Consider the following 23,927-nt stretch of genomic DNA (forward strand, 5'->3'; position numbering starts at 1 on the left):
TACAAGAACTACCAAGTTCTGCCCACTAGTTTCTTATCTAAGTCCTAAGTAGCTTAGTTGGTCAGAGCCAAGATATTTGAAATTCCAAGATGCTTCAAATGTATGCACTCATTGTACCTTAAGTTGCATTGGGGGGGGCATCTGCTATGTGGCACCTAAATACACAAAATCAGTCTCGCAAGCTCAGACAAAACGTGGGGGGGAAATTGCTGGCTCACTTGTTGAATGTATAAGGGAAGTCCATACAAGTCCATAGAATCAACAAGTGTTTAAAACAGGCTGCACAATGTGGATGCCTCTGACTACTTGAGCAGTTTAAAGAAGATCATGTGAAATGTGTGTTTAAGTACTAAAGTTGCCTTTGGTATAGAACCACCAGGTAAAGCAAAACGCTCACTCTTTCAATTAACACATGACAAATATAGGAGAGCATAAAATAGTTCCCTCAAAGCACAAATAAGCTGATCATAAAATAAGGGAATAAAATGAGGCGTGCGAACAGATCTGCAGTTTGAGGCAGGTTGTTAGGTTCCCCAGCGGTAATACTGGCTGCCACACATCCTGTAATGAATTACGGCAGGACTGGGAGATATATTTCTGCTCAGATGAATTATACTTCTCCTAAAAATAGCCCTGGCTCCTGGCTGCCTGTCACGGCCCTGCGGCGACAACCTGGCTGGCACATCGGTAGTAATAGTCCTCCGGAGACCAGAGTCTCAGGAATTAAGACAGCACTGTAGATGAATAAACTAACTGAAGGTGTTCCAGCCGGCAGGTAGCCCTGTGTATCAATGGACTGGAGAAAAAACCCTAAAGTCACTAAGCCGCACCTCCAAACATCGTCTCTCATTTAATAAGGGATTGGATTGTTAGAGCACAGGTAGTGTTGGACTATGGCACGAAAAGGGAAGCTGCTCATACTAAATGTATTTATTCAAGAGTCTCAGGGAGTGAAATAGGAATCTAATGGATTGTACACCTGAGAAAAACATTTCATCTAAGAGAAATTCATAGCGCAACACTTTGATTGAGATGGACTTGTTTATGCATACTGACTTCAAGTCCTTTGTTAGCTGATGTGTTGATTACCCAGCAGTCTGTGGTTTAACAGCTCTGATGAAGCCAGTGTTGAACTCAGTGGCTCTTGATTTAGTGGAGAGACAGCACTGATCACATTATGGGCCAGAACCCAGAGGTGAGAACAGCGACTGAGGTGCTTCAAGTTTTCATTGAAGTCAGTGGCAGGTCGAAACTAAGAAATGATTTCTGGTACTGTATATCGTCCACCTCAGAGTTGATTGGTCAACACTCAAAACACACAAAGGCCAGGAGCTGTGATAAAGCGGCCAGGCAAACCTCTGCTTTTTTTTAACCTCTCCCTCTTTCTACTCTCTTTGCTTCTCTCTTTGCCTAGTCCTCTCTGACGCCAGGGTCAGACAAAAGTCACCCAGGCGACCGCTCTCTCCCCCTCTTTCTCTCTTTCGCTCTCCCATGTCCAAGATTGTCACTGCGGAGGGCAAAACACAAAGATCTAACAGTGCCACCATGACAAGCAGAAGGCGTTTTATATATGTATGAGACGTAATCATTCACATCATACGATCAGAGCTGTACTTACATCTGCAAACTTGTGGTTTCTGAAATGGGACTTATTGCACTTCAAAAGCTGCACGGCCAAATTGCAATCTTGCCGATAGCGCTCCTGTCAGGGAGAAGAATAGAACAAGGGGTGAAAGGGTAGGGGTATGGAGAGAGAAAAGGATAAAAAAGACTAAATGTTAGAGGTATACTGGAAACGTCCATTTCTCACAAAGCACTTGGACTTTGATTCTCAGAACGGTGGTTGATCTGTTTCAAGGTCTCAATCTTCCCCCCCCCCCCCCCCACACTGTGGTTCTATACATCTAACTTCATATCTGGTATGAGATAACTCAGAGAGGGACAGTGTGACAACACCCACGTTCAACTCCTCCAGCTTGTCAATGGTGTTCTTGGCGTCCAGGAGTTTGTTGGTGAGCTCCACTATCTCCTGGTCCATGGTCTTCTTGTCCCTCTCCACCTTACGGAGCTGTAGACGGATAATGGTGGTGGGATGCATAACATTAGAAAAGCAGCGTCATGCATCACTGGCGGAGGGATAACTATGTTTAAGTAAGCACACATAGGGATTTCCTCATTGATTACAGCTAATGCCTGTCTCCGCCTCCAAAGGCTGTTGCTATCCACTCAGCGGTGTGTTGAGAGAGAGAGAGAAACCAAAAAAAGTACAGCCGCATAAAATGTCATAAAAACAGATCGATGGCACATTATGAAGTGACAGTGTGAGCTCAAAAAGGTGTCCGAGTCTGTGCCGAGTCACCCTAATAATGCGGTTACTCCCTCTCACGCCATACGTTTGGGGAATACAATAACCTAGAACTGCCGTCTCAAACAGCTGGGCAGGTGACACGCTGTTGTGGCGTTAAGAGAGCCAGTGAATCGCTTCAGTTAACATCCAGCTATGTGAGTAACACTAAAAACAACAGGACCGATAGTTTAGGCAACAATTGATCAAATACTCTGTAGCTTCAGCACTAATATTATCTGATGCATCATTATAAAGCAGGATTTAAGGGATTCTCTAATATAACAAGATGTCTCGGATTTCAGAGGTACCACAGGAATAGCTTGTGGTCCTGATTGGCTATGGTGAGTGTTTTTTAAGTAACCATGACTTAGCCAACAAATTGGGATTGCTACAGTAGGGACTTCACACTATACGTGCAATATTTCTCAAGTGAACAGAAAAAAACAAAAACGCCTTTTCTCTGGGCTTCGGTACGTTCTCTCGCAGAAAGCAATCCCTAAACCCCTGAGCTGGAGAACTTCCAGACCAATTAATAGCGTGTGCGGATCCAGACTCCTCTCTGTGTGTGTGTGTGTGTGTGTGTGTGTGTGTGTGTTAGCTAGCACAGGCCCAGATCGTTGCATTAATATTTCACCACAGGCTCATTATTTGTTATTTTTTTCATTTAACCTTTATTTAACTAGGCAAGTCAGTTAAGAACAAATTCTTATTTACAATGACCGACAGATTTTTACCTTGTCAGCGCGGGGATTCGATCAAGCACACTTTTAGTTACTGGCCCAACGCTCTAACCACTAGGCTACCTGCCCCCCCCCCATTAGAGCTTCCAGTAAGCCCACTGTGTGAGGTTTGGACCTGCACCGACGCCCTGTGAACAGCTGAGAGGCCCGGACCACGGCTGCTGTTCTGACCATCTGCTAACGCAATATGAACATCATTATTGGTGAACACACCAAGCACAATGTCAGGGGGTCCTCCCTGCATCTTCTATCTGACATTGTCCATTTACTAGCTAGATGTTGACTGAAGCCTGCACGGAAGTGAGCACTGAGCAGCTCTGTCCAGTTGTTTTAGAGGTCGTGATCGATCGCGCAACATGATTGGACAATGAAAATAGCAAGATCCAATCCTCAGAGGGACAGGGTGTAGTCACCACCACTAAATCACACTTGGTAGCAAAGAGGAACCGTCATCCATCTGTCCAGAGAGAGTCAGTGAGAGACATATAGACAGAATGAGACCCAGACTCTCCTGCTCCACTGGCTGCCATGTCAATAATTAACCAATTAGCTTTATATATGCTAAACTGAAGAGGCTTAGGAGGAGAAATACAAAATGCACACAGAAATAAGCCAGCCAGCTCCTCATTGTGATGCAGAGAGACAGTTTGACTGGGCAATGCCACATCCATAAAACACCAGAGCGATCTCTTCTACAGCACTTGTGCTGCAGCGCATAACACGCCTATGGTAAAGGGGATATACAGTCTACGCCGTCCTAATATTGAGTTGCACCACCTTTTGCCCTCAGAACAGCCTCAATTCGTCAGGGCATGGACTCTACAATGTGTCGAAAGCTAATCCACAGGGATGCTGGCCCACGTTGACTCCAATGCTTCCCACAGCTGTGTCAAGTAGGCTGGATGTCCTTTGGGTAGTGGACCATTCTTGATACACTCGGGAAACTGTTGAGCGTGAAAAAAAACACCAGTGTTTCAGTTTGACACACCGGTGTGCCTGGAACCTACTACATTACCCCGTTGACAAGTCTTTCGTCTTGCCCTCTGCACGGCACACATACACAATCCATGTCTCAATTGTCTCAAGGCTTGAAAACCTTCTTTAACCTGTCTCCTCCCCTTCATCTACACTGATTGAAGTGGATTTAACAAGTGACATCGATAAGGGATCACTGACTGACCAGGTGAAAGCTATGTCATGGGAACAGTTCCTCATGAAAACTAAAAGTTTTAAATCACTGGGCACACCCAGAGATTCACATATCGCCCAGCCCCTCCTGCCCAACCCAACCCCCATGCATAGGGGCCATAGCAGAGCTACACAGACAGGATGATCGACTGCGGGACATCTAGAGCAGTTTGCCAGGACAAGACAAGAGGATGGAGCGACTTCCCTAGTTCAGAGGCGACAAGCAGAGCAGTAATGAACATGACAACTGCAATAAATGCTCAGGGGGAGGATGGGAGGGAGGGAGACGGGGAGAGAAATAGAATGATAACGCAACTGCGTAGACCCAGGTTTGACTGATAGCAGCCTGATGATGAGACAGCCCGTCACGATGCAGCAGCATGAGAGAGGGAGAGAATGAGAGAAACAGACAAGAGAGCGAGAGGGGGAAAAAAGAAAAGAAAAGAGAGAGACGGATGGTGAGAACAAAAAGACAACAACGGAACATTTCGGTCTCTTGTTTTGGACGCTTGGCGAGATCTCCCGCGCGTCATCGGCTAATCCGGTTTCTGATCGCGAACTCCTCTAACGCAGCACGTCAGAATAGGGTGAAACAGGCCTGTCATTTAAGCCTCGACTGTTAGACAGTGGTCCATAGGCCTATTCCCAAGTCACACAGTCAACAGAACCGGGACAATTGCGTCAATTTAGGCTTAACACAAAAATAATGGAATCCACAAGGATGAGGAAGGATTTGAGAGCCGTGTGCTAGGGATGGCGGCGAGTACGCGGTAATTCGATTCGAGGTTCGCAATTCGTTTAATAATTGAATAAAAAAATGTACAAAAATGCAACCATTGTGCAGGTTAAATAATAACAAAAATGTCTAACTGTCAAATGCTGTGAAAACGTGTTGTTTTCCGTGGTGCATCAGAACAACCAGTAATTGGAACAATGGATAGCGTACTGCAAACGTTTTGAGTTCAGCCAAGTTCCACGGTAACATGCAAGAAGTCAAAATGATGAGAGTACTCAAACGCAGACATTGTTTTAACTGCCTATCCCTACTGTGCATGTTTTTAAAGGCCACCGTTGACAAGGTGAATGTGGGGTCAGAGCATGTTTTGGGCAGAGTGATCCTCTGGCAACTGCAAAGAGATGACCTCACATCAGGGCCAGACTCACTGTCACACACACACACACAACCTACCTGTCCCAACCACAAAGCTCCAACCGGCCCATCAGTCCTCGATCGTCTGTTTTCCTAAAGCTACATCCTCTACAATGACAATTAATCAGGGCTGGACTGAAGTCAGAATCGGACAGTAGAATGTTTGTAGATAATTCCACAGAACATCTATGGCGTGAATCCAGTCTGGGGAGGGCAAGCCTGTGGGTAATGGGCAGTCAAGGGGGATGGCTTGTAGTTGTGCTCAGATCACTTGCCATGCGGAGAGCTGGCAGTTACACACTACACCAAGCGACATCATTTATTTCCCTGTCAGTGTAAAACAGAGCAGCTTGAACTTTGGTTTTGTCACACAGCTATCACAGAGGGCAGGGGATCATACCACAGCCACCAGCAAAGGATCACAGCAAACTATTTCGACATTAGTCAATCTACATATTTATGGGAAATTAATATTTGGCCAGTGGGAACGTTTGCTTTGACTAAACGTGATTGGATTAGAAAGAATAGAGGTACAGTATGCACACGCATACACATACCACCAACACACACACACACACACACACACACACACACACACACACACACACACACACACACACACACACACACACACACACACACACACGGGCTAATCAAACAATCATCACACATGTGTAAACAGCAGCATACATATAGACAACATAGATGCATACTTTATGTCCTGACACACAATATCTGATTGGTGGTTGTTAGACTGTATGGTTGATGAGTCGTATTATAATCATCCAATAAACGTACAGCATCATACATAGGTTACTATGTTTTAAAAGGGACAGTCTGGGATTTGACATTGTGGGAATATGTAAAAGAGTCTCTTTGCACATATTGGTTGTCATCTAGTGTGGTTCGGGAGCGTGTGTAAGCTCGCGCACACAGACACACGTTTGCCTGGCATGCTGCCCGGGGGAATAGCAGAGCTGTGGACCTTCCCATCTCCCGGAGGGGCTAGCAGAGACATGGGTGATAGAGAGAATTGACTTCAATGAAAGGCCAGATCATTCTGTGCTAATCCCTTGCAGCACTCTGCACCACAGAACCTTCCAAAAGAGACCCTGCGGCATAATTAGCTGGCAGGTGTGGGATAACGGCGTAATGAGAGTGCTCTTTAAAAAAAAAATACACACCGCTGTATGGGAAAGGTTCTTCCCCAATACAGAACAACTCCACTGACCTGGCATGCTGGGAAACTCCTCCGACATAGAAACCTTTGGACGTTGTAGTGTTTGCAAATCTACAATACTTTTGACCAGGGAAAGGTGAAAAGGAAAAGCAGTATTTTGGGAAATGGAGTGCAGGTTAAGTTGTGTGTAAATGTTTCCTTTAAAAAAAAGGTAGTCACCAGAAGTACATTGAATATTTATGTCCAATGAACACCTATAGATAAGTAAAGAGGGCAGGTGGGAGAGTTGAAAGGTGAAAGGTTACCAGGGAATGAAGCTTCTCCTCCAGGTCCTGGTTGGCCCTCTGGGAGGCGGTGTAGCTGTTCTGCAGTCTGTGGAGGACAGAACGTGTCTCAGTTAATAGAACCGTGTCTACAGAGCTGAGCCCCATCCAGATAGAACACGTATTGGAAACCCACAGATGCTATGCTGCAGAGACTGAGACAGAGCCCACTGGTACAGAACGTAGCACTGCAGTAAAAACAACAACTCAACCACTTCATATTTTTGGTCTTTTTTTCAGTGCAATCGCCTCCCATCATAGTTGAGATTACACGGTTGTCTTCTCTTATCTGGTTGTCAAATGAATAATTCAAAATTGCCATATAGACCAGAATTATTTCCACAATGAGGCACCAGAAAACAGACAAATCCTGCAGTAGAAGTATGCATGCAGTTCTCTTGGCAGTCACATCCATGCATATTTAGTTCACTTGATTTCCATTGCTACTCAACAGCAGCGCGGTATGAATCCTCTCAGACTTAATGAAGCCATCAGAGTTTTTGCTCGCTCCGGTTTTCAACAGGTTAGACATTCGGAACAAATTACGAGAGATGGGAGGAAAAGGGAGAGGGGACCGTATTAAACCCATTTCAATAGGACCAATAGCAATTACTTTCCCACTATCCACTGCCTCCTAAATTGGCTAGATAAATTCCTCTAAAAAAAATGAGAGGTTGTGTATTTCATGAAATGCAATTATGGAGAAAATTTTAAAAAGGGCTAAAATGGCAACATGCTGATTTTCTACATAGCTTTGCAGGACATGTTTGAGATGGGCCCTGCAGTCATGTACTGAATAGGTATTGATGTTCCTGTTGCATAGAAATAGCCTCCAACCCCTGATTGTGCACCACCTTCATCATCATCATCATCATCATCTGTCACGCTCACAATGTGTAATGGTGAGCAACAGTAAAGAGGTGTGGTAGTCCGGAAGTTCAGGGCACTAAAGAGCGCCACACCTTAAGCTTTCATTAAGCATGAATCATGATAAACTATGCTCAAGTCAACTCCCTTTGAGACTTTTTAACCAAGAAACAGATGTTAGGGGGAAAATAAATCAGTATTTACAAAAAAAGTCTCATCGCTTCTCGGTCCATAGTTATATTACAAATATTGCCTTTGTATGGTTCAAACCCCATCTCACAGAAAGCCCAGAGGGTATGAATGCAGGACTTGTCCTGAAATCCAATCGAAGTCTAAGCAGCACACAAATGATGCTCACAAAGCACTCTGCCCGTCAGCCTTTCCACTGAGAGCGGATTACAAGGCCAGAGTCCAGCAGCCTGTGATCCTCTCCGTGGTCGTGAGGTCTGCACCAGGGCCAGGCTCTAGCCTACTAGTTTCATTTCCTCTTTCTGCCATGAGCCATACTGGGTGCTCATTTGACCACGCAGACGTGAACGTGTCACAATAACTGTTGTCGCCGGGCCAACTGGCCACGCGATTGATTCATTGATCGAACAATATTGCACATGGACAGGCGCACCGGTGTAACCTCATCTATATTACAACCCTGACGCAATGACACTAAATAGCTATTTCAGTGTCCAGGGTGATACCAGTGTGTATCAATGGGATTCATAGTACAAAACCTCTGGCATTTTAAGACATATTTCCCAAAGGGCTTTCCTTCCCAATAACACCAGCATCTCTCATTGCCCTCTGGACACATCCGTCGCATTCCTCACTAATCAAAAAGGCTTCGCTGCAAATCACCGCCAATGACTTCCACTGTCTTTTTTCCCCCCCAATCAAAAGTGAATAAACACTTGAGCAAAGCTCACCGATTCCCACCGAGACCACAGCGGTACCCATTTACACTTGACATTCAAGTCATTCAGCAGACGCTCTTATCCGGACTTACAGTATTGAGTCCATACGTTTTGTTCACCCTCCCGCTGCATTCCAGGGTTTCCGAGGGTAGACATTGATCTGACTTGGTGCTGATGGACTTCCAAATTGGGGAGAGCAATTACAGTCACCTGATGGCGCCACTAAGAAGTCAGATTGAATAGTCTGGCAGCCGTAAACTAATCAAATGAAGTCCTCAGAAAGTCACATGTGAATGCTGCTAAATGGGTCTGGTAAACTAAATAAACAGCTAAATAAAAAAAATTGTAGACGTAATTACAACCATTGGCTTTTCATTCCCAGAGCCTTTTCGGAGATTGATCTCTGAAAACGTCTGTAACGGTGCTGCCCGGTGATAAATCAGACAGGACGTACGAGTGGAGCACACCAGTTAACTAATGGTAATCCAAATGAACCCTTAACTTTGCTGAGGCTGCATTTGAATGGTGTGATCATCTAGTACGGAAATGCAGATGGACCATCGCATCCCACATAGGCATGTGATTTATTGATGGAAACACTGCATGGATAATTGAAAGTGACTGGTTGCTCAGAGCGAAAAACAGGAAGATGCCTCTTGATTGGAGATAAACTGGGATGATTGCTTTTGAAATGTGACACACACACAACACACACAGGATTTGAACATGAGCAGCCATGTGGTTTCCCCTGGAATCTTGACTTAAACGTGCATTTTCACATTACCGCAACCCAGAACCAAAGCATTCGTAACAGTAAATGAGCAAATCTATGTCTCCACATACATGTGGACAGCGAGATAAAAATGAAAATGGCACATTTATATATAAAGCTATTGGAAATGTATTAGAAAATAATTCAAAAAGCAAGCAACATATTTAACAATTGAAATGCTTAAGAAACAAAATGGCAACCATTATCACCCGACAGCAGATATGGGAAAATGTGTTGCCGCCAAGTCCCATTTACCAGCGTCAGCCCTGTGTCCTCCCTCTGGAAGAGTTTGTTTCCTCGTGTGGTGGTGAGAACCTCATTGATCATTACCATGACACTCCATAATAACATAAGCTTTACAATCTCATTAAAGTGAGAGAGTTTGTCTCATTAAAAAGGTGGATTATGCATACCCCGACCATTACGCGAGTCATTTTTGCCTCTTTTTTTAACCTGCATTTAAACTCAGAAATTAGGAGCAAAAAAATATATTCTCAAATCTATTTTAAATGGGTTTTTTTTTTAGGAATCAAAGCGCGCATTTTCCAGGCTTTTCAAGACCGACTTCCGTTAATAAGCTTTTAAAGTTATCGCTAAACTGAACATTTGAAATCTTTATTTAACAAGCTACAAAGTTGTACACAGATGGGACTGGGCCTGCCCTTTTCATCAGAAGTAACTTGATTGACAAGCAGATGTGTAGAGATTGATTTTTAACCAAAAACTGAGAGGCGGGTTTGCAGGTGTATTGCCAGGGAAAGCAGGAGACGCTTTCTCAACATTCAGGCTCTGAGTTCCAACTCAAAAAAGGACTGGTGGTCATGTATTGTAGAGGAAGGCCTGATGCCACTAACGAGGGCTGACAGAGGAAGTGTGATCGGGCGCTGAAGAATCCTATGTTAACATCCTCCCATTGAACAACGCTCTGAAATATAGATAGATACATCATAGATAAAACAGCATAGACTTCCTGGAATCTACATTCTTCTCCATGTGGCAGAAACTTAAAACTCCCCCCACCTCGCTCTCAAATAGACGATCCAACATGCCCAGAGGTTGAAGGAATTAAAGTAACAGCTAGCTGCATAAACAGATGCCTAAGCTCTCATTAATTCAACAGCTTTGATCAGATTCATTAAAAATGGATTGCCGGGGAAGGTATTCATTTCATCTTTCTGTTTCCGAAGAAAGTGAGGTTGGGAGAGGAAGTGAGTTGTGCGGTGTAACGGAATGAAATATTATCCGTGTCGCGAGGTGGCAAGAGTGCTTCCCATAACATTGATAATGGGCTCAGGAAATGAGGGACGTTAAACTCGTCACCTGCGGAACTTGTCTCTCATCTTCTCCAGGTCGTCGCGCGTGCGACCCATCTCCCCCTGCATGTAGTGGCGGCTGGTCTCAAACTCCGTCTCCATGGCCTCCATCTTGTGGGTGGTGTGGGAGAGCCGCCGGCGGAGGTCTTCATTCTGCTGCTGCAGGATCCTGGAGGGGAGAGGGAGTGGTAGAGAGGTGGAGGTGGAGGTGGAGGGGGGGGGCAGTCAGCCCAGGTGCAGTGGAATGGTTCACAGACAGTATTGTATTCACACATAGTGACTAGACTGACAAGACAAACAGAGAGCCATGGGAACTTGCTTCAGCCACAGAACTCACCCAAAATTCAGGGACACAGTTTATTGAAAATAATGTCAATGGGAACAGAGAAAATTCATGATTAACAACTACGATTAACATGTGGGAAAATTGGCATATGTGAAAGAAAGGTCCATGCATATGAGTGAGTGCATATTTATGACAGAAAGTGTGTGTCTTTTCTCTGTGTGTATGAGAGAGAGCGAACACATGGTTGTCCACAGCACTGGTGTGTGTGTGTGTGTGTGTGTGTGTGTGTGTGTGTGTCGGGTGGCTGCCTGCCTTTGTCCTAGTGTGTCTGTGGAGTTTAATGGGAGCAGCTGTTAGGATGCTGGGGGGACGGAGCAGCTGCCATGGGACAGGACACATCTGCCACAACCCACTGTCCACAATCCTGTCACCACACCGTGTGTCACACTATGCAGCATCCAGCCACCCACTCACTGCTGCCTGCACACTGATTAAAACCACTGTTTTCAGGGTCTCTGTCCTACTGGCTCAGACAGGCCACAATACCTCTGGGACCGCTCTGCTGCATGACAGCAGTTAGCAGCAAAAAATATCTCCGAACTACAGTCCACCGACGTATGTTTAAGTAAGACTTCCGGCGGGCTCAGATTAGGTTGTGAGAGCCAGGCAACTGATTGGGCAGACGGGGGACCACAACAGGAGCGTCCAGGTGCGTTACCCTGTCACAGGGTATGATTGGGTGTGACAGGGTGGAATGAAATTAACCCTCGCATCGCTATCTGTTCCCCGTGCTGCGTCTGCAACAGTCAAAATGGGACATTTTCCCCACCTAACAGCTGGCAGACAAAATCTTGAAAAATCGACACGAGCGCCGTCCAAACTTCCAGAGCAACAGGGTAAGTCCTCTTCACTAAGTCGACAGCTCCAGAGGGGAAGGAAGGAAAATGCCCACGTGTATCCTACACACGCAGACACACTTGCCAACCAAAACCAGAGCGGCTCAAGAAAAGAGAACATCAATAATTCATGGTATGTTACGGTTGGTGGGGCGGCAGCCAATGTTTTATTCTATAATTACACACAGGATTTCACTGTTTCTGCATGGTTCTGTTTTGGCTCTTTCAGGGCACGGGTTTGAGTGAAAAAAGGCAGAAAATTGGTTTTTGGCACAGTCTGTGGGTGCTACCCTGTAAAAGTTTACTTGAGCGAAGTGTGTGTGCGCATACACACAACACATATGTTTATGTGGATTGTGACATGAGGGACATGAGCTCAGATTCTATTCAGATCACGGAGAGTGGGTGTGTATAAGAAGTCAAGCTTACGCCTTACATTTAAAAAAAGAAAAAAACTGAAGTTAAAACAGCAAAAAGGAGCATTATCCACTCTGCTATGCTGTAAATACACGGAAGCAGTGAGGGAAAAATGTACATGAATTATACGGTAGAATACACGCTTTCACAGAACTGCTGCTGCTAACCAACGCACAGTGTGTATAAAAGCAAGGCGTGGCTACCGTCAGATCTAACCTGGATGATTGAGCATTACGGTGCAACAGCAAAGCAAAATGAGCATGTCACAGGATAAAGGCATCTTGCAATTACAGACTAGCCAGAACCTGAGTGCACCGCGGTCAGGGTACTTTTTAGGCTGTTACAAACACCTCTAACAGCCTTGCACATGGAGATGCTCCCCGGGATCCAAACAGGGAGGAGGAGGAGGAGGGGTAAATTAAGGTGCAATGGGGAAATAACTGTGAAATAACTGTGATAAGAGGAAATATATATTCCCAAGCTTTCAGAAAGTATTTTGAAAGACGGATTGGGAAACGGTCTTTCAATTCACTTGTAAAACACATCCTTAGAGGTTCAGGGGTTTTACATGTATTATACCAGGGTTTCCAAATTGGTGGCCTGTCCCAAGTTTTCTAACTACCTACATTTTTTTCTTTCTTGTTTTAAATTGTTGGACATAAAAAAAGACTGTAAAAACACCAAAAGTATTCCCACACATAAGAGATATACACCGAGTGTACAAAACATTAAGAACATCTTTCTAATACGGAGTTGCCCTTTTGACCTCGGTATCGAAAGCGATCCACAGGGATGCTGGCCCATGTTGACTCCAACGCTTCCCACAGCTGTGTCAAGTTGGCTGGATGTCCTTTGGGTGGTGAACCATTCTTGATACACATAGGAAACTGTTGAGCGTGAAGAACCCAGCAGCAGTGCAGTTCTTGACACAAACTGGTGCACCTGGCACGTACTACCATACCCTGTTCAAAGACACTTAAATCTTTTGTCTTACCCATTCACCCTCTGAATTGCACACACACACACACACACACACACAATCCATGTCTCAAGGCTTTAAAAAGAAAATCATTCTTTGACCTGTCTCCTCCCCTTCATCTACACTGATTGAAGTTGATTTAACAGGTGACATCAATAAGAGATCATAGCTTTCACCTGGATTCACCTGGTTAGTCAATGTAAAGGGAAAGAGCAGGTGTTCTTAATGTTCTGTACACTCAGTGTATCCAAATGTAAGCAAGGTTTGAAATGACTGTTTTAGTCAAATATTATATCCATTTGGGCTTCGAGCTCAATTTACAGTCTATGAATGATTTGTAATTATGTTCCAGGCCCCTTGACCATCCGTTCAATAAAATAAAAACATTTAAAATCGGCCCGTGGCTGAATCTAGCTTTTCATCCCATTAGACTTTGTCCTTGTGATCTTTGAGAGGTGAGAGAAGCAGGCGTGCGTATCATAGTGAGATGAAGAAGAGCAAAATGCAACTAAAAACGACCGCTTTCCCTAGGACTCCGATGTCTGATTTCCCTGACGGCTTCATTGGCAACAACACGGTCAGTCATCTTATCACTGTGGCCATGACGTCGTGTGACATCTCTGTCTTTCATAGGGGCCATCCCATGGTCGTCACAACCTGACACTGGGTGACGCCTGGAGATAAAGGCTGGAAGGATGCATCTGTGTGTTATGTCTAGTCAGCCATCCATACAGACAGACACGGCATAGGAAGAGAGGTAAACAAAAACAAAAAACATACTGCTAAAATACAACGAGCAAGGGTTGAGCATGTTTGGCTGAGGCCGTTAAACTCAGTGAGGCACGGCAAGGTATAGCGGAGAATGGGAAACCATTTCTGACAAAACAAAACTATTGTGACCTTAGTTCCGATTTTTCGGACCTTTTCCCATTCAGAAGAGTATGGTGGAAACAACGGGAGGAAGATCTGTCTGTCAATCGATGTATTGGTAATCCCATTCATCTGAGAAACAGTCCTCCGCAGCATACGCAGCAGACGAACAGCCAACATTCTATAGAACAGCATGACAAAACCCCTCTACCGCTGGGGAGACAGACTCAGCTCTGGCCTATGTGGAGACTTGGTGCCTTGAGGAACTCTAGGGCAAGAGTGGGTGGTAATGATTAACGGCGGCACTCAGCTCAGGTCCAGTTGTATTCAGTTAGTCAGACACAGAATCATTCAACATCCCACACCAGCACAGGGGCATCTAGGCCAATCAGTGACATTGCTTGTGTGCCACAAAGCAGCTTATCAGCATTTACCACCACAGGGAAGGGGGGGAGGGGGGGGGGGGGGGGGGGGGGACTCCAACAGCAGCTACGTCAGCGGCAATTCATTAAGCATTGCTGCCTGACGATGCCCATACATGTGGATAGTGGCCTGACTATATTTACCCTTTACATCTCGTTCACTGTAGTGTACCAGAGACGGCGCTGGGCTAGACTTTACTGCGAGAGGCTAAAATCACACATCAAACATGCACTGTCACACACACAGTTGATAGATTTGGTAGTAATTAGCTGACTATAGGGATTCTTTTGGAAGAGGAAGTGGAGCGGAGGAGGACAGCAGGACTGATGGAGGTGAAAGTTTGAGCTGTAATTACAACTAGTGTTCCGTCTCTGTGCTAGTGGTCAATCCTGCACGGCTGGTGGTGCAGAGCTGCTCTCTCATCATTAGCTGTGTGGAGTTTTCACAGCTGTGTGTGTGTGTGTGTGTGTGTGTGTGGTGTGTGTGTGTGGTTACAGCTGGGAGACACCACTGATTACATAGATTCACTTTGAGCCCAGGCTGGGGTGGGAGGAGGAGGTGTGGGTGACGGATGTTGGCGCTAACAGCAACCTGCTCCTCTTCCACTCTCGCCAACCTGCGCAGCACCCTTCCCACCACAGGGCCTTGTCATCCTAGCACCATCTGGGATCAGCCATGTCTCTATGAACCCTCCCTCCTCTCAGTGTTACTGGCGCAGAAGCTGGGCGTCTGAGTGCGGCCTGCCCGGCACCCTCTCCCCAGGAAGTGTCTAGACGGGAGCAGCTGGGGCTCCTGGGCAGGGCTGGCTGTGGCTTGGTGCCAACCTGGCCGTCTCCTATGAGCAGCCCATCTACCCAGTGCCAATCAGGTCGCGCCACCCGGGGCTACAGCTTCCCACACAGTAGACTGAGCTATACAGTACACACTGAGGAGGTGTCAAAACTGGGCTCAAAGTAAGGCAGGCAAATAGACACAGAGACCCATAGCCAAAAAAGTCATGCTGAGATTCACCGTTTTCTGTTTGTTTAAACTGTAAATCAAATTGAGTATTTTCAATCCTGTGGCTGAAGCATTTCTCACAGAAAATACAGCACATATTAGTCAAAGGAGATGATAAAATAATGACTTACTTGATCCTGTCTGCATCTGATAAGGAGTCCTGCAACAACATAAACATCCTATTAGTTTGGCCATTGTAGATATGTTTGCAACAAAACAGACATTTTGCTGGACCGGCAATCATTACTGGCTGTAATTCTTCATTTCTTTTAAAAAAGGCTCTCCATCTACAACCTTGAGGCATTCAGCTAGACAGACAATGAACAGAACTGGGAAACATCGGACATGCACTCCGTGACAACGACACACATCATTTCAAAAACACTCACCAGCGTTCAAGGACTGAACTAAGCAGAAAATTGTACAAAAAAAAGGTTCCGCATTTATATTATCCAATTTTGCACCGCACAGAATTCAGATTCCTTGGTCGTTTTCAGTGTTAGCCACATTTCTGTTGAAGCCAAAGGGTTACAGAGATAAGCAGCCAGGGCAGAATTTGACATGTCTCTCAGTGACACAGGCCGATACGTACACGTCTCATGGAGCTATGAAATCAACTTGACAGCCCCTGTCATTCTGCAAACTAAAAAGAAGCCTTCGGTTTACACAGAAGAGCAGCCTGCGCATCTACCGCACTTAAGTGGCTAGTTATCAGCACCACATTTATGAATATTGTATTCTCATCTCTGTAGAATAATTGCACTGTATTAAATCAAGAATATCTTCACGACATAATGGCCAGTCTCAACAACGGCTATACACCGAGTGCACAAAACACTCATGATCTTTCCACTGACCAGGTGAAAGCTATGATCCCTTATTGATGTCACTTGTTATTAATTCCACTTCTAATCAGTGTAGATGAAGGGGAGGAGACAGGTTAAAAATGGATTCTTTTAAGCCTGGAGAAAACGCAATATTAGGAAGGTGTTCTTAATGTTTTGTACACTCAGCGTAGCGCTATAACAGAATGCAGTGCATTAAAATAAAAATATCTAAAAGTAAAAAAGGATGAACTAACATGACAGCTGCACAACACTGACCTTTTCAGTTTGGATTGGACTCGAAAGCTGGCTAGTGAATACCACTTGATTGTTTGTACAGCACGTTTCTACTCTCGAGCCATCTAGGGAAATGACTTACCTTCAGTTATTGGCGAATGTAATTTCACTTTATAATATGACGAGAGTTGTAGCTAAACAACTCGCATGTTGAATCTGCTCGACACAATACACATATTTGTTGAGAAGGCTTCCAATTATTTTTCTGGAAGGCGTACAACAATGGAGGGGGGGAGGAAGAAAGAACTTCTCCTCACATACCTTGACCTGTGATAAAATAGAAAAAGAGAGGTGTTGTGATACTGTTTCAGAGTGAGGAGGCTGGGGCACGTATTTAGCTGTGGGTTTATCCATAGCGTCCTTGTGCTGTGTTCTGGTGTCCAGCTGAGAGGACTGGTGCCGTTTTTGCTGGTGATGGTCTCTCTGCCAACTCTTGTCCTTGCAATCAGTCTCACTGCAGCGTCGAGAGCTGGAGTCGCCGCCACCCCCCACACGGCTGTAGACGGGCCCCTCAGCTTTGGGCCTCGCTCCCTCCCTAAGGGGGCCTGCCCTACGCTTCTCTGCATTCTGGTTATGGATGTCCTTCGGGGTGGGGTGCCAGGTCTTTGGCCGACCTTTTTCCTTCCTGGAAGGCCTGTCACTGTCCAGCGCCGAGGACCACTCGTCCCACGGCCGGCTCATCGCAGACTTCCTCTCGATTCCTCGCTTCTTCTTCGCTTCAGGAGTCGGGGGAGAATTTTTTGCCTGGTGCTGAGGCTGTTTTCCCTTAACCGGTCTTGTGTCCTCTTGCTGTTTTCCACCCAGTATTTGCATTCTGGCAGGGCTGATGACCCTGGTGGTGACATCATCCAGGAAGTTGGAGAACTTCAATTTATTTTCTAGGAATTGGATCATTCTTTCTGAGGTTGCTGAGCTTTGCGAGGTGGAGGATGGGGTTATATGTCTGGTTGAGGTGGTCTTGGCCAGAGACCTCCTCTGGGGCTTCCGGCCACGGCCTCGGCTCTGGCCCAGCATCTCGGCAGACTTGGACTTCCTGAGGTCTGAGAAGTGGACGCCCAGCTGGTTGGGCTGCTTTAGGATCCCCTTAGGAGGGAGGGCTAGTCTCTGGAAGGAAGTCTGCTGGTGGTGCTGACCTCCTCTGGGAACCAGGATCTCTGCATTGTCCTTGAAGACCAGTGAGCGCTCCAGGCTGCGACTGGACTGGGCTGGAGAGGTAGAGTAGCCACCTCGCTGGGAGTCATCTGAGCAGAGGTCTTCGTCTCCAGAGAGAGCGAGTAGGCCCTCACTGCGGCTCAAGAAACGTCTCATCCCCTGCAAGTCCCTGGCTGCGACGCCTCTATGGCTGAAGATTTGGGGTGGGGGCAGGACGGTAAGATCCAGGCTGGACAGGCTGGAGACGTCCAGCTCACTGTCCGAGAGCAGAGACCAGGAGGAGGAAAATATATTGCGGCCCTCAGGACTAACTGGGCATTTCAGGTAGGGGTCTGTGAACTTTGTTCGCTGAAAATCTGGAGTATGGTTTGGAATGCGAATTACCTGGCAGGGGTCAGGAGGGTTGGGGCCAGCGGTGTTGGCAGGCGCAGACGGCGTGCTCCCACTAAGGTCCTCTAGGAACGAGGGCAAGCTGTTGCGCGACTCGCGGTGCTGAGGCGGAGCCTTGCGGTACGGCTTCCTGGCCGGGGTAGCGCTCGTCATCCTTGGTGCTCAGCGTCTGTCCGGTCGGTTATTCCTGCCAGGAGACAAGCATTAGATGTGGTAGAAGCACCAGCAGCCCTGAGCCGAGCCCTGCCCTGTGCAAAAAGCCAGCTGTAAAGGTCTGTGTCCAGTTCCCCTCCCTTTCTCTCCCTCCCTTCTGACCATGCATACTCTCTCCACTCTCCCTCTCTCCTAAAGCGGCTGCAACAAAAAAGTGGTTTGAATCAATAGGCTTTGATGAGAGCAGTAGCAGTGGGCAGTAAAAGAAACGGCTGCCTGGTGAAAACTGTCTGTAGTGGAGAGTGGAGGGAGGGGTATGGGATGCCACTTCAAATAAACATCAAACACAATTCATGTGTCGTGATGGAGTTTTTTTTATTTTTATATCTGCTCTCAGAATTTTGTCTGCAGAGTATGTGTGTGCATACGTGTATGTGGAATAGAATGAGAGAGGGGAAAATCTGAGCATGCCCTCAAGCCTACAATTGATTACAAGCAGAAGTGTGTTTCCAATAGAGAAACTCTTAAACTACAGTCCACTGACTGGAAGCATTGTGGGCTAAGTTTAGAATGTAAAAACTAGGCACATTCATTAGGAAAAGAAGCCAGACCCCCTACCAAAATCGAAACAATGCACCAAACACACTGATGCTCCGGAAGGCACTTTTAGGAACACAGGGACACCCACACACACTAGTGGCCGTAAATGAGTAAGAAGCTGAACAGGAGAAGAGCCTGTCACTATATCTATTCTGATTGATGACTTGGCTTTTGCTGAGTCACTCTGTAGCCCTGTGGATCCAATTGCCACAGAGAGTGGAGAAACACCAGAGAGCCGTCTATCCTTCCTGCAGCAGAGAGAAGGATACCGTAGTCCTCTCTATATCCATTATACATGTTACTTATGCCCCAGTCAGATACACTCGTTGCACTGTAAATGTGTCCGCATGCTTTCCAGCCGAAACAGTTCTGAAGAGTTTGTGCATATATCATGACATTTCGGTCTTTGGCAAGGTTTTTTTCCCCCGAGGTTATTTGTGCACACATTTTTTAGAGGCAAGCTGAAGTCGGTAGCCAAAGTCTACGCCTCTTCATAAGTGAACATTAGGGATTCTTCAATGAAGTGTTTGTCATTCAATGAGACAAATCATTTTTATACAATTTTTTTCACTTGAGAAACACTGCAGCAAACATCTTAGTTGGATGTAATATTGCGCGACAGATCTCCTTGGCAAAAAACGTGAAAAGTAATGACAGATGAGTTATCTTTGAGGAAGTGTATACTGGCTACGGCATTTTTTTTGACAAACAGTACTATTGCCGCGTTTTTCTAGCGATGGTCTTTTAAGGGAGTATGCGAGCACATACCTGCCAGCCGAACTGAAGTATGCCGACAACTTAAGCCACAGAAATCCTCTTAAGAGGTTCAGATACAATAAACCAGATTGAAGACCAGCACTCAAGATAACCTAAAAACATCCTAAAAACAACACTTCGATACAGCTAAGACCAGAAGTGGCTTCTTCATGGCAGGTTGGGAGAATTTACACAGAAGGTTAGGAAAATTAACATAGCAGGTTAGAAGAATTATGTTAAGGTTTGGAAAAGGGTTTGAAGCGGTGTGTTTTTAGGGAGTCCCATCAGCACTTTGTTATGTATCCCTGAGGAGAACATTCTGAGAAATCTGAATGATTAGGAAAACATTATGGAATAAAAGAAGGTCTAACCACCTCTGGCTTTGTTCAAAGATTCCCAAAACAGTGCATAATTGCACGACTGGATTATGCCCTGGGGGGACCAATGAAAATAAGCCATTGATCAGTCCACCGCTTCCTGGGTCACAGATGCCCCCACCACCACTGTTCTCTCTAATGTCCCACATGAGAAGCACAGGGGTGTTCATCATGTTGCTATTTTTACAGTGTGTGTACCCCGTTGACTGGTTCAATGGGGAAAATAAAGGGAGGGAAAGGCTGGTGCGTCACAGCGGAATTCCAACGAAAGATCGATGACCTTCCCTGTGACATGACAGAAGCTTGTGCAGTGCGGAGGGGTGGGGACACATGGTCAGAACTAGTGTATGCGATGTCAGAGCAGAGTGCCAATCAAATCAAACTATATATGTCACATGCGCCGAATACTGTGAAAAGCTTACTTACAAGCCCTTAACCAACAATGTTAAGAAAAATAAGAGTAAGAGTTTACTAAATAAGGGGGGGGGGGGGTTCAGGTTAGTCGAGGTAATATGTACATGTTGGTAGGGGTAAAGTGTCTATGCATAGATAATAAACAGCGAGTAACATCAGCGTAATGCAAATAGTCCGGGTGGCCATTTGATTAGGTGTTCAGCAGTCTTATGGCTTGGGGGTAGAAGCTGTTAAGGAGCCTCTTGGACCTAGACTTGGCGCTCTGGTACCGCTTGCAGTGCGGTGACAGAGAGAACAGTCTATGACTAGGGTGTCTGGAGTCTGACCATTTTTAGGGCCTTCCTCTGACAGAGGTATAGATGTCCTTGATGGCAGGAAGCTTGGCCCCAGTGATATACTCGGCCGTACGCACTACCCTCTGTAGCACCTTGCTGTAGAACGTTTTGATGATCTGAGGACCCATGACAAATCTTTTCAGTCCCCTGAGGGGGAATAGGAGTTGTCATGCCCTCTTCACGACTGTCTTGGTGTGCTTGGACCATGATAGTTTGCTGGTGATGTGGACACCAAGGAACTTGAAACTCTCGACCTGCTCCACTACAGCCTCGAAAAGAACGGGGGCCTGTGCGGCCCGTCTTTCTGTAGTCCACAATCATCTCCTTTGTCTTGATCACGTTGAGGGACAGGTTGATGTCTTGGCACCACTCTGCCAGGTCTCAGACCTCCTCCCTATAGGCTGTCTCATCGATGTCGGTGATCAGGCCTGCCACTGTTGTGTCGTCTGCAAACTTAATGATGGTGTTGGAGTCGTGTTTGGCCACACAGTCATGGGTGAACAGTACAGGAGGGGAATACGCACGTACCCCCGAGGGGCCCCCGTGTTGAGGATCAGCGTGGCAGATGTGTTGTTGTCTACCCTTACAACCTGGGGGCGGTCAGTCCAGGATCTAGTTGCAGAGGGAGGTGTTTAGTCCCAGGGTCCTAAGCTTGTTGATGAGCTGAGGGAACTGCTGTGTTGAACGCGGAGCTGTAGTCAATGAAGAGCATTCTCAAGTAGGTATTCCATTTGTCCAGGTGGGAAAAGGCAGTGTGGAGTGCAAGAGAGATTGCGTCATCTGTGGATCTGTTGGGGCGTTATGCTAATTGGAGTGGCTCTAGGGTTTCTGGAATGATGGTGTTGATGTGATCCATGACCAGCCTTTCAAAGCACTTCATGACTACAGACGTGAGTGCTATGGGTCGATGGTCATTTATGCAGGTTACCTTGCTGTTCTTGGGCACAGGGACAATGGTGATCTGCTTGAAACATGTAGGTATTACAGACTTGGGTCAGGGACAGGTTGAAAATGTCAGTGAAGACACTTGCAAGCTAGTCAGTACATGCTCTGAGTACACGTCCTGGTAATCCGTCTTGCTCTGCAGCCTTGTGAATGTCGACCTGTTTTAAAAAAAAGTCTCGCTCGTCTGGAATAGCTGGTGTTCTCATGGATGCTTCAGTATTGCTTGCGTCAAAAAACAACAAAAAAAAGCATTTTATTGGCGGCAGGTAGCCGAGTGGTTAGAGCGTTGGACAAGTATCCGAAAGGTTGCAAGACTGACTTGCCTAGTTAAATAAAGGTAAAAAATAAAATAACAATTTTGCCCATCTGGTAGGCTCGCGTCACTGGCCAGCTCCCGCCTGGGTTTCCCTTTGTAGTCTGTAATAGTTTGCAAGCCCTGCCACATCCAACGAGCATCAGAGCCGGTCCGGTATCAGCAGTAAATCCTTTGTGTCCGACTCCATCCATTCACCCTGTCTTTCCCTATAACCAACTTTGTAAAACAAAATTTGCATATACTGTAGAAAACATTCTCTAGCATTCTATAGCATGTATCAAGTTCACCTAGACATTAAAATATGACCTTTGTCTTTGGAAACTGCAACACCCACTTAACTGATGCTTCTACTATTTACATTTCATAGAAAGAATGACTAGAACGTGCATCCCCATTAGAAGTTCCAAGCCTGTTCTAGTCATTCTATTTCTGTGGTTCATCTATCCTCTATCTAGATTGCGAAGGACTTCACAGTATGGTGGAAAGGGAGGAATTTGGACTTAACACGAGATGTTAAATCGCTGTACTACGTAACGGTTTGACTCATCCTCAAGAACTCTATTTCCTTGCCACACTGAATTTCTCATGCATGGTGTAGTCAGTGACCCAGACCTCCGTTAAACATTAATTCAGTTACAGCAAGAAAGGGAAGAGAAAATAATGTTTTGAGTCTGGAAATCATAAATGTTTTGTGTGTTTCTTCTTCACATTTGAGTGATGAAGCCTAGAGTGATGGCCTACGCTACAAGTCCCCATGTCACGCAAGGCATGGCAACCCCTGCACTGGAAAGGAAGGGTGCATCTACTCAAAACAGGTCTTTGCCACCGGACCTGCTTAACCAACTGCATAAGAATGTGCACCTATTGGCCTGGGGTCAAATAACGTTGGCAGATATAGAAAATGTCAGCCAATTTGTCCCTGGTCACTAAAATAACCAGATCAATGAAACACCACATGGATGTACCGCCTGTATGTATGCACTGCCTATGTTTTACCAATAGGAATCTCTGTCCCCACGTCTCTGTCTCTGCCTGCGTGTGGATTTGTGAAATCGACCTCTTAAGAAAGCCAATTAAGAGTGGATTTCTGTCACTTTACAGCACTGCGGCTCTTTACAGAAATACACTTTACAGCTGTGTGGCAGCTTTTCTCAATAACAGCGCAGTGGAAAATAGCATAGTGATTTTTCGGGACTTGATGTTTGCCTGGGATTTAAGTGGCAGCACGAGAGGGTGGCAAGTTGCGTTCCATCCGTCATGAAAGAATTGGTTTCTACTCTCAGTTCTCAGCCGCACTCACACACAGGGGGGGGGGGTCTTTTCAAATGTTCCGGCAGTTAGAAGCATTAGTTTGTGGCATTTTTAAATGTGCAGGCAACAAGTCCCATTTAATGAACTTCCCTAATGGTATCCCTGCCTTGTCCTTTTCTTCATATGTCAGATGTGTCTTAAAGCTTTGCCTGAAAAACAGCATTATTATAACTGACTACGGCCCAGTTATCTTCTAAAAAGGAAGTCAAACGTATTTTATTTATTTCACGAGGTAGGCAAGTTGAGAACAAGTTCTCATTTACAATTGCGACCTGGCCAAGATAAAGCAAAGCAGTTCGACACATACAACACATGGAGTAAAACAAACATACAGTCAATAATACAGTAGAAAATAAGTCTAAATACAATGTGAGCAAATGAGGTGAAATAAGGGAGGTA

General features: G+C 45.8%; 1 protein-coding gene across 2 annotated transcripts in view; it reads right to left on the reverse strand.

Annotated features, from left to right (window-relative positions):
* Nucleotides 1-23,927, reverse strand: part of tjap1 (tight junction associated protein 1 (peripheral)) — an 84,411-nt gene that overhangs the window by 12,807 nt on the left and 47,677 nt on the right. Inside the window, exons 4-9 of one of the 2 annotated variants that reach the window (XM_014154086.3) lie at nt 18,316-18,508; nt 15,790-15,818; nt 10,796-10,957; nt 6,911-6,977; nt 1,961-2,068; nt 1,619-1,702 (exon numbers count right to left, since the gene is read on the reverse strand). In XM_014154086.3, coding sequence (XP_014009561.3) covers nt 1,619-1,702; nt 1,961-2,068; nt 6,911-6,977; nt 10,796-10,957; nt 15,790-15,818; nt 18,316-18,474 — 609 coding nt within the window. In that variant the 5' untranslated portion in view covers nt 18,475-18,508. The remainder of the gene's footprint in view (nt 1-1,618; nt 1,703-1,960; nt 2,069-6,910; nt 6,978-10,795; nt 10,958-15,789; nt 15,819-18,315; nt 18,509-23,927) is intronic. The other variant, XM_082964720.1, reaches the window with a different exon arrangement.

This window comes from Salmo salar, chromosome 18 (assembly GCF_965601325.2).
Source record: "Salmo salar chromosome 18, fSalSal1, whole genome shotgun sequence".
NCBI classification, from domain to species: Eukaryota; Metazoa; Chordata; class Actinopteri; order Salmoniformes; family Salmonidae; genus Salmo; species Salmo salar.